Here is a 16466-nt window from a genome sequence, read left to right as displayed (position 1 = left end):
TGCTATTCTATTCTATTTAATGCAACAAATAATTTTAGTAGCCATGACCGAGGTTTTATTGTATGTATGTGCCCGATGATTTTTATGGTGGTGGTGGTTGTTGTTGTTGTTGTTCTTGTTGTTCTCCTTCTGAATGATGCCATGGCCTATGGCTAGTGCAATAAAAAGTTTAATTGGAAATGGAAATTGGAACTCAAGCCCCTTGACCTTACCCACACAACAGCCTTGTGAAATAGGTCAGGCCGGGAGACTGATCCAAAGTCCTCCAGTAAACTTCACAAGTGAGCAGAGATTTGAACCTGCCCCACCCCCAGACACTCTCAGTGCCCTAGCAGTGTGCTGAAATGTGTCCTCCGTTTTCTCAAAAGCTTGCTTTCCTCGCAAATGAGGCTTCAGATTTTCTGCCACATTCTCCAGGCATTTTAGAATTTCTGTAGGATTTCTCTCATTGTTGAGCTCACTTTATCACTGCAAAGGGTGCGTGTGTGTCACAGGTGGTTGATGTTACTTTCTTCCCCAGTAAACATTTCTCCAGGGCTCTGCAGCCTCCTGCCCAGTCACCCCGTCTGAAAAAGATCTACGGGATGAGTCACTCACAATGGCTTTCCCTGTTCTTTGATTGGAACGTGGGCACCCAGGAAGGCTGCAGACCACTGATGAGATGATGTGTAGAATAAAAGCAAGGACATTCACAGACCACTCCCTTGGCTCCCTCAAAAGGTATGCACGGCAAATGAATAAACAAACCAACAACATGAGAATTTCTCTGAAATTTTCACCTCCCCTTTCAATATTTTCCAAATGCAATTTCTTTTCATATTATTGGATGGGGAAATTGGGGGGGGGGAATGCAGGATGCAGGAGAAAATTTTGGCACAGCCCTCCTTTACATGCTGGATCAAATCAGGGACCCTCTGCATTCAAAAAGGAGTGATTTACCATGGAGTTGTGTGCCATCCTCTTCACACAGAGGTACCTCTGGTAACTTTCCATGGATCCTTCAAGGCTTCTTTCTGGGAGACAGTGGTGGAGGCCACTCCATTAGGGCCAGTGTGGCACACTGCCCCACCCATATCAGTGCAGGATCTTTGCCTGCCACGTTGCTTACACCCAGTCAAGGGAGTAGCACTGCCCACCACTTCCCCTTCCTTCGTCTCTGTGTAGAATCAGCTGGCTCTGCCTGTCATTGGTTCTGGCACCACCTACTGCTGGGCTCCTGCCTCCCGCCCCACTAACCCCAGGGGGCACCAGTTGCCTGAGTTTCAAAACCAAAGCTGAAGCCACTGCTTATAGTTTCTCTTGGTTGGTTCCCTCTCCTTCCCCTCCCCATTCTCTTACCATGGATGGGCCCATGGCTGCTGGGGTGGGGGAGGATATGAAGCAAGAGTCCCAAGAGGGAAGACCAGCTTTCTTCCTCCTTAAAAAAAAAGTTCATCCACCTCAGCTGAACAGCAAAATGTCTTTCAGGTGTAGGAATGTGAATCATAGAACTGTAAACTTGGAAGGGACCCTGAGGATCATCTACTTCAACCCCCTGCAAAGCAGGAATATGCAGCCAGGGATTGAACCTGCAACCTTGGTGTTTATCAGCACCATGCTCTAACCAACTGTGCTATCCAGGTTTAAAGCTTCTGTTGCTTGACTGGACAAGTGGAAGGCAAACATTCTTGCAGTAGGTGGAGCACGTCAACAGCACAAAAGCAGAGGCCCTAATTCGTGCTGGTATAGAGTTATGCCGCAAGGAACCGTGAAAATGTTTTCCTGTGATAGTTCTAGGAATACAGAAAGTAGCCTTATACTGACTCAGACCGTTGGTCCACCTGGCTCAGTATTGTCTGCACAGAGGGCTCATCCACACTTCCGCTTGTTCCATGCCTAGGAAGCAGGGTCTGAGCGGATTCCTGCTTGCCTCGTGCTTTCTAGGCATGAGTCCGAGTGGTTTTGCCTTTGCCCCAGAAAACCTACTCTTTAGCCCTAAATTGGAGCAAAACTGCATTCTGCAGGGAACCCGGTTGCTGTTTGTTTCAATTTCGCACTAAACTACAGATTTTCCCTGGAAAAAGCAGGCGACAAACAGAGGAGATGATAAGCACTGAGTCGCAGGTTTTCAGGCAGGGCTTTCTCACCAGCCCTACCCTTAGATTCTGTGGACTGGACCTTCCACACAAAATGCAGATGCTCTACTGCTGAGCTACAAATGTTCCCTGAAGACACAGCAGCAAAGCACAGTGAGTCAGACCATTAGTGCATTTCACTATTGCCTACACTGGCTGGCAACAACTCTTCAGGGTTTCATACAGGATCTCTCCCAGCTCTACCTGGAGGTGCTGGGGATTGGACCTGGGACCTTTTGCATGCAAAGCAAATGTTCTACCACTGAGCTATGGCCCTTTCCCCTATGCACATTTACTTAGGGAGTCAGCCCGTCTGAACTCATTGAGTAGATATGCCTAGGTGGAGTAGCATTGTCTACAGAGACTGGCAGGAGTTCTCCAGGGATTCAGTTAGAGGTCTTTCTATTGGGGTAACAGGGTCCTATTACATACTGAAACCCTTCATATGCATATTGAGCAGTGTTTGTCTACTGAAGCTTGGTTAGAGAATAGACTTTGTCTGTTGAAATCACACATAGAGAGATGCAAGGGAATAATAAAGTTGTTTGTTGTAGGAAATACATCACAAGGATTTTAGGAAATACATAGCTAGAAAGGTTTCTAGTTCTAGTCTAACTAGCCCAGAGAAGAACAAGGCAGCCATGCTTGCTCCTTCGATCTCTCAGAGGCTAGTTCAAAGAGGACCTGTCATCTTGAGGTCTAAGAATGAAGTGTGAGGAGGAGGAGGAAGTTGCAAACACGTCGCCTAAGATGTATCAGCCTAAACAGACAGAAGACAGAGAAAGAAGCTGACAGGTTAAATGCACAGGGATCATCTGGGGATATGGATGCCACTCACTCTATCTGTCTCAACCTCAAGCGGAGTTGCACCCAAACTTCCAACACTTTCATCACCTAGCTGAAGAGTCTGGGAATTGAACCTGGAGCCAGCTGGTTGTGGGAAGAGGGGCAAGACACTCTGACTAGAGATCTGAACTGATAGTTTGCAGAGGGTTTTTGAAAGTTGAGTGCATGCAACCCCAGAGGCAGTGGAGACTAGTCCATTAGAGCAAATTAGAGCAAATGGGGCACTACCCCACCAACCTTGATTCCTCTGGATGGGCCTGGATAGCTCAGTTGGCTGGAGCGTGGTGCTGATAAGATTGCAGGTTTGATCCTCGTATGGGACAGCTGCATGTTTCTGCATTGCAGGGGGTTACACTAGTAGATGATCCGCAGAGTCCCTTCCAACTCTATAATTCTATTATTCTATGTCCACCTGCCTTCTTACTTGCAACTTGCCTACAGGGTGGCCCTGGCTGTCTTCTTTATACTCAGTCTCAGTCCTTGCCCTGATAGAATTTAGCAGGTATGAAGAATAGGATGGGGAGTAAAACTAGAATTAGTTGGCTCTGTCATTGCTTCTGGTGCCACCTGCTGTTGACGTCCCTGCTTTCTGCCCTATCAGTACCACTAGGCATCAGCTACCATGGGATGCGAGTGGCGCTGTGGGTTAAACCACAAAGCCTGCCGATCAGAAGGTCGGCAGTCCGAATCTCCATGATGGGGTGAGCTCCCGTTGCTCGGTCCCAGCTCCTGCCAACCAAGCAGTTCGAAAGCGTGTCAAAGTAGGTACCGCTCCAGCGGGAAGGTAAACGGCGTTTCTGTGTGCTGCTCTGGTTCGCCAGAAGCGGCTTTGTCATGCTGGCCACATGACCTGGAAGCTCCCTCAGCCAATAATGCGAGATGAGCGCCGCAACCTCAGAGTCAGTCACGACTGGACCTAATGGTCAGGGGTCCCTTTACCTTTACCTTACCATTGCCTAGGGCAAGGATAGCCAATGCAGTGCTCTCTGTGTTGTTGGACTACAGTTCCCATCAGCCCCCAAGACAAATGATTTGGGATGATGGGCGTTGGAAGCCAACATCTGGAGAGCACGACATGGCTAGGACCACAGGTTTCCCAGCCCTCTTGGAAGCAATGATCCTCTGTAACATTTTATTGTAGGTTCTGCTTGTGGAGTGCTAATATGCCAAGCCCTGTCCATAATATCTAAGCTGAATAGCTGTAACCCCGCAATAACAGCCCCTTACACGGGAGCCCAGAGGATGTGGTTGCATCCAGGTGAGTCCTGCTCAGAGAAGACCCACTGAAATCATTGGACCTAAGTTAGTCATTTTGAGGACCTTCAGTGGGTATACTCTGAGTAGGATCCAATCCATGGTTTACAGAAGAACAGATCTTGCCCAGGATCTATATCTGGGTTTCCCAAACTTCGGCCTTGAGCCGTTTTTGGAATACAATTCCCATCATCCCTGACTAGCTCCTGCTAGCTAGGGATGATGGGAGTTGTAGTCCAAAAACAGCTGGGGACCCAATTTTGGGAAACTCTGGTCTATAGTCTAAGATACTGTGGGCTACAGGGCAGGGTTGAGGTCACTTGACCCAACACAAACCATGTCATGTACTCTACTTTATAGAGGACAGCCCTCTGTTGGAAGAGGATGAAGGAGAGACCTGGGAGATGCCCAACCACAGTTTCCACCTGGGCAGTAGGTCAAGCTGACCAAGCATGGTCATCCTCACTATGCTGAGAAGTTCCAATTAAATTGTTCCAATTAAATTGCTGTCTTTATCTCTAAATCTGCCCCTGCACATATAAATTAGCATTATGCGAATGTGACACGCATCTCTTTCCTCTTTTGCCCTCTTCTCCAGAGAAGTGAGAGTGGTCGTTCTTGCTGCCCCTCAGACTTTTTCAAGCCTGCTGGGAAAATGGAGCTCCGTTGCTCATGGAAAGTGTATGGATAAAGGGATGGGGGATGAATGCAAGAGGGATGGGCAGGAGGCAGGGAATGATAAAAGGAGGCTTCATCCCAATATCTCCAATGGTCCTGAGAGTGCGAATGTGGATCCAGATGAGCCTGCTGGTGGATATGCATGCACTTGTTAGTATGTGGACTCTGCATCCCTGAGTGTTGAGAAGTTCTTCTCCTATGGTTGGTAATTACTGGGCTAGGTTCAAAGTGCTGGTTTTGGAGTACAAAGCTGTCTATGGGGCCAGGACACCTGAAAGATCATCTCACCCCTTATATACCCAATCACTGTGCTCTGCAGGTGAGGGCCTCCTGCAAATGCCATCTTACCAGGAGGCCCTTTGCTCACAACATAGAAATTGGGCCTTCAGTGTAGTGGCTCCTGCCCTGTGGAATGCCTTCCCCTTGAATATTTGACAGCTGCTGTCTCCATCATATTTTCAGTGCCTACCCTCCTCCTCTCCCAACAAGCCTTTTAAGTTGAGATCTCTCCCAGTCTGCATCTGTATTGGAAATGTTTTCAAGGTGGTCTTTATTGTTTTATCACTTGTTACTTGATGCCCTTGGCTCCTTTGAGAAGGAAGCTCAGGACAGAAACAATTCCTTTGGAAGGAGAGGCGACTTGGAGTCCTGCTTTTGGCAGGCAAAAGCTGCTAGGTTTGGTTCTTGATAGAATTGGAAATGAGCCCTGTCAGAAAGGGTGGAGAGTCACTGTGGTTCAGCATAGACCAGGGGTTAGGAACCTCAGGCTGAATGTGGCCCTCCAAACCTCACATTTTAGCCCTTGGAACTCTTCCCAAGCCACAACTCTCAACTCTCAACATAGGCCCTGGGGAACAAGGTGGACACTGAAGAATCACCACGGTGTCAGGATTCTTTCTTGCTCAGATCTGGAACCAGGGGGTTCATTGGAGGAAGAGCAGGGGGAGCATAGCATCTCCTGGAGTGCTTCTGCCTAGCTGGACCATCAATCTTGCTTGCCTGGTGAAGGATAGAGATGAGTGTCTGCAAGTGTGAGTAGAAACCAATCTACTGCACAAAGCTGAAGCTTACATTCATTGCTCCACCTGCTCTTGCCTCTGGTACCACCCACCACTGGCATGTGGCCCCTCGAATATTGCCCAGAAGGCAATGTGGCCCTCAAGCTGGAAAAAAAAATTCTGCATCTTTGCCGTTGATGATTCTGAGCTGGATGGACCAGTGGTCTGATGTAGTAAATAAGGCAGCTGCCCATCACCCTCCATGCTTCCCAATCCTCTCTTTGCCAGTCCTTAAGACTAAAAATAAATAAATAAACAAATAAATAAATAATAATACTCAAAAGACAAACTATTGCAGTTCCACACCATACATTCAAAGCATGTTCAGCACTCATGACTTCCCCCAGATAATTTTGGGAACTGTAGTATGTTAAAGGCATGGGGATTGTTGCTCCATGAGGGGTAAACTACAGTTCCCAGGGTACTTTGGGTGAAAGCCAGGTATTTTAAATGTGTGCTGGAGAGGCTTTAAATGTATAATGTGCAGGGTTGCCATATTTCAGAAAGTGGAAATCCGGACACAAAAGTTGTTCAGCTTCTTTTGAGAAATCTCTTGCAAAAAACATGGGTTTGCCATATGCCTGGGTTTTCACAGACATTTTGACCAATTTTCGGAAATTCCACCCAGTCACTATTTTTGGCGGTTGAATCCCAGCTATTTCCGGGAAATTCCGGACGTATGGCAGCCCTAATGGTGTGGACCAAGCAACCCCAAACTTCGGCCCTCCAGATGTTTTGGACTACAATTCCCACCATCCCTGACCACTGGTCCTGTTAGCTAGGGATCATGGGAGTTGTAGGCCAAAACATCTGGAGGGCCGCAGTTTGGGGATGCCTGGTGTGGACCGAAGCCTTATAGGTCAACAGAGAGAAGCTTTCATGGAGCTTGCCAGCTTGCAGAATCCATGATATTAAAATCCATTCACACCAGTGGTATGGAAGCAGCACAATCAGTACCTCGCTTTGCACTCTTGCGTATATCTGCATCTATCGATCAATGGATTGATACATGGTTTTTGTTGCAGAAAGAAGGCCTTCTCTTTAAAGCACAGACTTCTATAATCTATTACTATCTGTCTTGGGAACAGACCTTTTTTTCCAGCTTCACACACACACACACACACACACACACACACACACACACACACACACCTGGGGACAATTTCCAAATCGTTCCGTTTGCCCGTGCAGAGAAATCTCACTCTGTCCATGACAAAGGATAGCAATGTACCACTGAGATTTGTTTCATGCAGCTAAAAAAATATTTTGGACATGGGAATTAAGTCTGGCTCGGTTTTATTCTGTAGAAAGGACACCCACCTCACACTCCAACCCCCCCCCCTTTCCACCGAGAACCAGTGGTACTGTCCAATACATCACCGGGCAAGTCTAGGCCTGCCTATTTCTTTAATGAATAGTCATGAGAGAGGAAAAGGGGTGGGTATGAGTTTTGTTGTTAGATGCAGCTAGATGACAGAACTAAGGTGTGGGGAGGGTGCCGGGGAGTGGGGGTAGAGAAGCAAGCAAAATAGCCAGCCACCAAAGTAGCCAGCCCCACATCTTTCCGCTGCCCTTTCCCCATTGGCACACCACAGGCACTTCACCGCCCTCCCCACTTTTGCATGCCATTTAATGCCCCCCGCGGCTCCACCGTCCACCCCTTGACTCCATGACTCCGGCGACAGGGATTTCCCCTGTTACTTTTAAACCCCAAGAAGACTAAAATGCTGTACGCTAGCAATCCAATGCAGCACTACACCACGGTAGGTGTCGACTTTTCTTCTGCCGAGGGCTCGGTTCCCGTGACGCGGTGGTGCTTGGCTAGACCAAAACAGGGCACCTGTGGATTCTTGAGGAATGCCAGTGTGGGCTGTCTCAGGATGGGTTGAAACAGGGTAGCGTTTGCTTTGCCGGTTAGCAAATGGTTCAGTGGCATAGGGCATCTGCTTTGCATGCAGAAGGTCCCGGGTTTAATCCCTGGCATCCCCAGGCGGGACTGAGTCTGAAAACCTGGAGAGATGCTGCCACTCACTGTCTTTGCACTTCTGAGCATGTGGGGAGAAGCATTGATCTCACTCTAGCAGGCTTGCATTGAAGATGGATTTGGGTCCCACAGCACAGGATGCTTGTTTGGCAATGCATCTGGTACAGTGGCTCAGTGGTGTATTTTGACCTTTGTCTCCAGTTGAGATAAAGGTTGGGCTCTGACTTGACTCCCACATGTCAATTTTTTTAATGCTTCTCTTGCGGGTCTGGAGGTGGTATTTCCTTCGCATCCATAACTTTGTAAGGGAGACTGTTTAGGAAGCTGCTCAAGAGAACTGGGGACAAAAAATGATCTGTTAAATCAAAGACCCAGTACATTTAGGATATGGCAGTCAACAAAGACCACAGGGGAATCCACGTTGTCCTTTTTAGGAATGGGATCATGCGATGTAGCCTACACTGTGACAGTTCAGCTGTTTGCAGGGGTTCCAACCCAATGCAGCACAATGTTTTGGTCCTCAGCATGGTCTTCAAAGAGTGACAGAGGAGGGTTTGTCAACATGCCCACAGAATTTGGCTCCTTACCACAGTGCATCGGAAACGAGCTTCCTTAGAATCAAAGAAAGGCACTCACTGGCAATTACTGATGAATGTGCTTGGCTCTTATTTCAAATATTATAAGTAGATAAATGCCTTTAGTCCATAGTATGTGTCAGTTAAGTAGTCTATTAAGTGTTCCATTAAGTAGTACGTTAGATTTTGCTCAGAGTAGACGCATTACGTAGGCTTTATCTAACATTAGTCCTAGAGTAGACCAATTCATTCCAATGAGTATTTTAGGTTAAACTTGGTTGGATACAACCCATTGAAATTAATGGGACTAATGTTTGATAAACCCAAACTCTTGTGTTGGTGCCCTAGCCTTTGAAGTTATTGGATTATTGCTTGGTTACATATATGAAGGCTTGTTTCTTTATGGGTTTTCTGGGTTTCACTGATGGCATTCATACATTACTGTATGTGCTTTTAAGGCAAGTATATTAAGCACTCTTAACAAGCGAGAAAGGAAGCCTGAGTTCAATGAGACTTCTGCTTAAACATGTTACGTTCAGGTGGCGTGCTTCTTAGCTGTTCTGACATTATCCTTGGCAATCTCAAATAGTAAATACCTTTTTTATATAGAAAAATCACAACGTTATACTCTTAAAGCTATCTTGCAAAGAAAGCAATTTCACAGTAATTCTTTTCGTTTCTCTTTTGCTTTGATCCATGAAATTGCTGAACAATTAAGAACCCGCAAGAACATCTCCAATGGCTCAGAAATTTCCATGAAGTTTACAACAAACAATCTCTCTCTCCCCCTCCCAATATATATGAACAATGGCAATGTTAATTCATGCTCAAACCCTTTGCTGTAACTTTAAAAGTCGCTCCAGAGCCTGGCTTCTAAGTTGCGTTCATTAAATTCTGGCCATTTCATTGAGATCCTGCTTCCAAGCTTGGACCCTAAATGTATTACCTAGAAGTGAATTGCACTAAAATAAAAGGGATTTATAATCTGATTCATCACAGTTAGAAGTTGTCTGTCAATTTATCGCTCGGCATTTAAGGTGATCTGCCTTAGACCTTGTTGACTACCAAACAGTGTAACACAGCTATGGTGTGCGCTCAGTGGGGTCTGACTCTTAACATTGCACTAATTGGCATGAGTCACTCACGGTAGCTGCCTCCGATCCTGTGTAAGGCTCACAGGCCATGTGTTTTCTGTAACCTTAGGAGATAATTGCCAGAGTCAGAGTGACTGTGTCTCTTTAATTTACTTCACCAGTAATCGCCACCGTTGTGGTTTTGTTTCTTCTTCTTCTTTTAAAACAAGCCATTTATTATCTGTATATCTTGCGCTCCTGGTAATCTCTCATCTAGATTTCTGATCTAATCCATGCTGGATTACATTTAGTAATTCTGCCATACCACATACTAAAGCTCTTGAGGGTGTAGCGCAATAAAAATGCTGACCAAGTTCATGGCATTTTCTCGTAATAGTATGCACAATTTAAATGACATACATACACTTACTCGCAAGGAGTCTTCCCTAACATGATGCATTTTCACTAATATATGCATTACACTATGCACACTGCCCCCGCTCCCATATATTCACAGCTTTGTACACATCAAATGGTTATTGAACTGCCACCAACTTTGATGGCCTTCAAAAGAGGATTGGACAAGGACTGGAGAAGAGGGCTACCAATGGCTACTAGTCGTGATGGCTATTCTCTGCCTCCATAGTTGGAGACAGTCATATTTCTGAATACCAGTTGCTGAAAATCAATGGAGGGGAGAGTGATCTTGTACTCGGATCCTGCTTCCGGGTTTCCCATTGAGGCATCTGGTAGGCTACCATGAGAACAGGATGCCGGGCTAGATGAGCCATTGTGCTGATCTTACAGGCTGTCACTGTGTTCTTTTATCTTTTCAGAAAGTGCCAGTTAGGCAGAGGTCCGCAATAGCATCCTAACCAAAGTGAATCCATACCTTCTGCCCCCATTGCAATACTTCCATAGAAATCTATGGTGCAGTCACATGTGGAATGCTGTGCCCAGTCTCAGAAGAGGTTACAAATCAGAAAAAAGGAGTAGGAAAGGGCAACTAAAATGATCACCAGGGTGCAGCAACACCCGTATAAGAAAAAGCTGCAGGGATAGAAACTTTTTAGTTCAAGAAAAGAAAAGAAAAGAAAGTTCAGATTCTCCAAGTGCCCCTATTTTCCAGGGACAGTCCCAGATTTAAAGAAGTTGTCTGGGTTTCTGATTTGATCCAGGAATGTGCTGCTTTTCCTTAAAGGTAAAGGGACCCCTGACCATTAGGTCCAGTCGTGGACGACTCTGGGGTTGCGGTGCTCATCTCGCTCTATAGGCCGAGGGAGCCGGCGTACAGCTTCCAGGTCATGTGGCCAGCATGACAAAGCCACTTCTGGCGAACCAGAGCAGCACACGGAAATGCCGTTTACCTTCCCACCGGAGCGGTACCTCCATAGTTGGAGACAGTCATATTTCTGAATACCAGTTGCTGAAAATCAATGGAGGGGAGAGTGTATTTATCTACTTGCACTTTGATGTGCTTTCGAACTGCTAGGTTGGCAGGAGCAGGGACCGAGCAATGGGAGCTCACCCTGTTGTGGGGATTCGACCCATCGACCTTCCCATCGGCAAGCCCTAGGCTCTGTGGTTTAACCCACAGCGCCACCTGCGTCCTAAGGATTTTCCTTAGGATGTCCCTATTTTCATCAGAGAAATATTGGGGGGTATGGAATGGGACACCTCTATTTTCACAAGGGAAATGTTTGAGTAAAGGTGGGTGTGGGACTTGGCAGAGGTTTTTAGAAAGTTAGGCATGGTGTGGAGAGAGTGGATGGGGAGGTTTTTTTTTAACCCTCTCTAATGAGACATTGGTCACGAAGAGTCGTACATGACTAAATGACTAAACAACAACAACAATGAGACAAGGGCACAGGATCAGCCGAAGAAATGGATTGGTAGGAGATTCCAGCCCAAAGGAAGGACCGCACACAGGACATAGATAAACTATGGAAGCTGCTACTGCAAAATTAGGTGATGGCTTGAAAATGGGGGTAAGACACATTCTCGGTGGTGGAGGAGCAAGCTATCAGCGGCATCTAGTCATGATGGCTGTATATTATGCCCCTTATTGGGGATTGTTGTTGGGGAACAATGGTAGGATGGGCTTCTTGCAGCCATGTCCTTATGGCAGGCTTCTCATGTTCATCTGGTTGACCAGCTTGGGAAACTGGATGCTGTTCCTTTAGTCAGATCCAGAAAGACACCTCTGGTGTTCTTGTTGTTGTTGTTTAGTTGTTTAGTCGTGTCCGACTCTTCGTGACCCCATGGACCAGAGCACACCAGGCACTCCTGTCTTCCACTGCCTCCCGCAGTTTGGTCAAACTCACGTTGGTAGCTTCGAGAACACTGTCCAACCATCTTGTCCTCTGTCGTCCCCTTCTCCTTGTGCCCTCAATCTTTCCCAACATCAGGGTCTTTTCCAGGGAGTCTTCTCTTCTCATGAGGTGGCCAGAGTATGTTCTTATGCCTTTTCAATTCCCCATCATTAGCAATGGAAGGATCTGCTAGTTTGTGGCATCTCAGTGTCTCATTTTTCCAATCTTAAATTCAGTTCTATCTCTTTCTGCAGCAATTCGCAATTCAATCATCCTCATCATGAAAATTCTCCAGCATTTTAGTGTGAATTTCCTCCTGATAAACACATTTATGTATGTTCATGTGTTTTCCAGCCAGAAGTCTGTCCTGTCCTGTTTTTTAATAGTTTTTTTTTTAAATTGTTTTAAATGAAAATGTACTTAAATTATATACATACATCCTTGTGCACACTTTCCTCTGAAATATGCATTTTCCCCCACATACATTTTGTGCATTTCTATTATAAAGTGCACACTTTTTATGCCTTCCACCTTTGTATGCATTAGATGGTATCCAGTGCTAGTCCTACTCAGAGTAGATCTTCTGAAGTTAATGGGCATGACTACCTTAGTTTCGGTAATTTCATTAAGCCCAGCATTGGACACAACCCATTATCCTCATAAAATACAGATTTCATTTTATGTCTTTTGAACCAAAACTGCATTAAAAGAAATGGACTCTGCCAACTCTGTTCAAGCCACATATTAGCTGGAAAACTGTGAATTAGGTTGGTTTGTTAAAATGCAGACAAAATGAATTTCTTCCCCGTTCCTATTCTTGGGGATTTCTGTCTGAGGAGGCACCTCGAGATCCATGGTGCAGAGGGCGAAAGCATCCTGGAACTGTATTATCAAAAAGGACAAAGGAGTTTTGCATGCATATTTTCGGGGAGAAAAGAGGTGTTCTCCACCAGTGCAAGTTCAGTCTTGCTCCGAATTCCAACTGTTACTCACTGAACACTGATGATATTGTAGGAGTTGCAACGCGCTGGAGGTCTTGCTTGACATGGATGTCTCATGTTGGTACTTTTTTTTAAAAAAGGAAAAAAGAAAAAGAAAGGAAGCTATTAGAGTGCAACATCAGAAAGTTATCCGTGGGTGAGGTTCGAGAATCCCAAGTTATAACTTGTCGCTTGATTCCAAAGTCTGGTTAGTTTTAAAAATCTTAAGATTGATGGCACGTTGGTAAGAAGGGGAGGGTAACTAAGTTCCGTTGCTGTTTTGAACTGGGGATCTGCAAAATGAAATCCACCCAGCTTCTGTTGCTTTGGAGACACATCTTCAGAGTTTTGCTTTATCTGGTGTAGAGTCAGGTCGTTGGGTGGGATCCAGTGCTAGAGTAGACCCATTGATGTTGATGGGTGTGGCCAAAGAATGTATATGATAGGGTTTCCCCCAGAGATGCCTGGGATTGCAATGGCAGAATTAGCGTCTGGAGTGGGGAGGATTTTGGGAAATTGGCAAAATGTCTGGGTTTTAGAAAACCTCCCCCCCCCCATGTCTGGATTTTTAGTTCTTGAAATATGGCAACCCTAGTACATGCCGACCAGATGACCCTTGGGGTCCCTTACAAGTCTACAGTCCTATGATTCTATGGCTTTACTACCCTCTCACTAGCAGAGCCGTCTTTCCCATTGGGCTTACTGGCGCATTGCACCAGGGCGCCGGCCTCTCAGGGGAGCCCCAGTGAGTGGGGGAGCTGTGCGGCTTTGCCAGCGGCCTTCCCTTTCCCTCCTGCATGCCTGCCAGCTGTGCCCCGCCAACCATATGGCTAGCAGGCATGCAGCTTCCTTGCCAAGCCTCCGCGGGAGGAGAACGATCCTTGCAGAGGCTTAGGATGGAAGCTGAACCCCACCAACTATATGGCTGGTGGACGTGCAGCTTCCTTCCCAAGCCTCCGCAGGAGGAGAACGATCCCTGCAGAGGCTTGGGAAAAGGTCGACAACTCTGGGAAATGGGGGTGGGCCGCTGGAGGGATCTTTGCACCACGGCGCCGGATATGCTTAAGACGGCCCTGCTCACCAGCAAGGCAAGGTTAGCTCCAACAGTTTCCGGCGTATGCTGATAACAAACAAAGCCACAAACTTATTTGCCCAAGCATTTTTCTAGACACAGATATTGTGCTGATAATTGCTGCTGGATGTTGTAGGTGCTGTTGCTCTGGCATTTCAGTGTTGGCTAATTGCATTTTTATATTATTATTATTATTATTATTATTATTATTATTATTATTATTATTTATTAATTAATTAATTTATACCCCGCCCATCTGGCTGGGTTTCCCCCGCCACTCTGGGCGGCTTCCAACAAATACCAAAATACATTAAAATATCACAGATTAAAAACTTCCTTAAACAGGGCTGCCTTTAGGTGTTTTCTAAATGTCAGGTAGTTGTTTATCTCCTTGACCTCTGATGGGAGGGCGTTCCACAGGGCGGGTGCCACTACCGAGAAGGCCCTCTGCCTAGTTCCCTGTAGCTTTGCTTCTCGCAGTGAGGGAACCGCCAGAAGTGTCTGGGCTGAACAACGGGGGTGGAGACGCTCCTTCAGGTATACAGGACCGAGGCCGTTTAGGGCTTTAGTACATTATAGTACATCATCATCATCATCATCATCATTATAGTTTGACTGTAAACTGCCCTTAAATCTTCTGAATAGAAGCAGCGGTGTAGCATATGCCCAAGCTGCCCAGGGCAGGCACGCACCCGAGGGGCATGCGGGCGCTCGGGGGGGGGGCAGAGCGCATTCCCGAGGGGGCCAGGGTGTGGAGTGTGCCCTCCCAGGCACGGGATAGCGACCCAGGTGTATGGAGAGGCACGCGCGTCTGCAGCCAGGGGTGGAGCGAGCCACCCACGGGGGCAGAGTGAGCCGCTGATGGGGGACATTCAGTGCACCACCCACCCAGGGCCATCTTAAGCATAGCTGGCGCCCTGGCGCTGTGACGCGAACTATCCCTTCGGCGCCCCCTCCCGGTTCCGAGCAGCTCAGCGCCCCCCTGGCAGCCCAGCGCCCTGGCGCCTTGTGCCACCCAGCCTTGCCTTAGGGCCGGCCCTGCACCCACCCATTACTCCTAAGCCTCCCCGAGCTGTCAAAATGAAGGGGGAAGGGGGGATACCACCGGGAAAGCGGCGCAGCTTCCCCTTTCCCCCGACGGCTTGCAAGTCGTGGGTGGGTGGCGTGACAAATGTCACCCCCCCTCAGCGAAGATACCTGGGGCGAACCACCCCCACCGCCCCCTTTCTCCTCCCCTGAATAGAAGGTAGCATATAAGTTTGTTTTTTTAAATATATTTATAAATTAATTTAACTCATATGAGTAGATGATGATGATGATGGTGATGATATTGTACTGATGTTTGATTCTTATGTACACTGCTCACACATTCATGTTCTGGATGAAGGTGCAGTTTAGGAATTTCCCAAAGAAATAAATGACAGTATTTTTCATGCCAGTTGTGAGGAAGGTCAGTTACAGGGCCTGAATATGCCTCTCCAAGCCTCTCTGTTTGACCTATCCGCATCCTCACACCTTCCTGGGCTGGTTTCACACCCTCCTTAAACCATCATAACCCCTCCTTCTTGGACCACTTTGGGTATCTCCCTCTCTCCTTCACATTTGCTTCAGATCTGGGCTTAACCAATCAGTTGTTGTGCTCTCTATTTTTTCCCTTGCATGCCATTGTGGCTGGTGGATGTTTGGACTGGTGGGGCGGAAAGCAAGGAGCCCAACAGCAGGTGGCGCCAGAGCCAATGACAGGCACAGCTAACTGATTCTAGCTAGGGTTGCCAGACTCAATGGAGGACAGGACTTCTGTGCCTTTAATTGCCCTGCTCTCTTTTGAGTCTGGAAACCTTAAAGAGAAACCAGCAGACCCTTTGTTTAATTTCCAAGCAAAGGGTCTGCTGGTTTCTCTTTAAGGTTTCCAGACTCAAAAGAGAGCAGGGCAATTAAAGGCACAGAAGTCCTGTCCTCTATTGAGTCTGGCAACCCTAATTCTAGCTTTGTCACCCTTCCTTCTCCCAACTGCATTCTGTAATGGCAATCAGGAAGCGGACTTTATTTTTTTGAGCCTGAGACCTAGAGTGTGGATACAGGTAATGACCCAGGCTTTCTTTTGAACACACCAGAGTAGACTTTCCTGTTGTTCAACCACAGCTCCCATCACCCCTGGCAGCTAAGGATGATGGGAGTTGTAGTGCAACAACTTCTGGGGACCCAAGGTTGAGAAAGGCTTGAAGAATTCAGCAGATAGGAGAATGGCAGCAGAAACTAATTAGTTAGAATCATAGAAGCTTATAATCGTTGAGCTGGAAGGGATCCCAAGGGTCATCTAGTCCAACCCGCTGCAATGCAGGAATTACAGCTAAGTGGTAGTTGGCCCTGCTTGTCATGTGTTCAGTGTTCCGGGCAGGGGATATTCCCAGCTGTACCAGGAGATGCCAGCAATTCAACCCGGGGTCTTCTCTGTGCAAAGCAGGAGCTCTAACCATTGAGTTTATGGTCCCTCCCCAGAGAGTGATGCTAGAAAGCTAT

General features: G+C 47.0%; 1 protein-coding gene across 3 annotated transcripts in view; it reads left to right on the top strand.

Moving 5' to 3' along the window:
- TP73 (tumor protein p73) overlaps positions 1–16466 on the top strand; it is a 90041-nt gene that overhangs the window by 11564 nt on the left and 62011 nt on the right. Inside the window, exon 1 of one of the 3 annotated variants that reach the window (XM_060276160.1) lies at positions 7079–7713. The exons of the other annotated variants lie outside the window; for them this stretch is intronic. Within the exon in view, the coding sequence (XP_060132143.1) occupies positions 7675–7713 (39 nt within the window). The 5' untranslated portion in view covers positions 7079–7674. Of the gene's footprint in view, positions 1–7078; positions 7714–16466 lie in introns of those variants that run through there. 3 annotated transcript variants of the gene reach the window in all.

The sequence above is a fragment of the Zootoca vivipara genome, chromosome 6 (genome assembly GCF_963506605.1).
Source record: "Zootoca vivipara chromosome 6, rZooViv1.1, whole genome shotgun sequence".
Classification (NCBI taxonomy): domain Eukaryota; kingdom Metazoa; phylum Chordata; class Lepidosauria; order Squamata; family Lacertidae; genus Zootoca; species Zootoca vivipara.
Note: the sequence above shows the minus strand (reverse complement) of the source record. Positions and strands in the feature narration are given on the sequence as shown.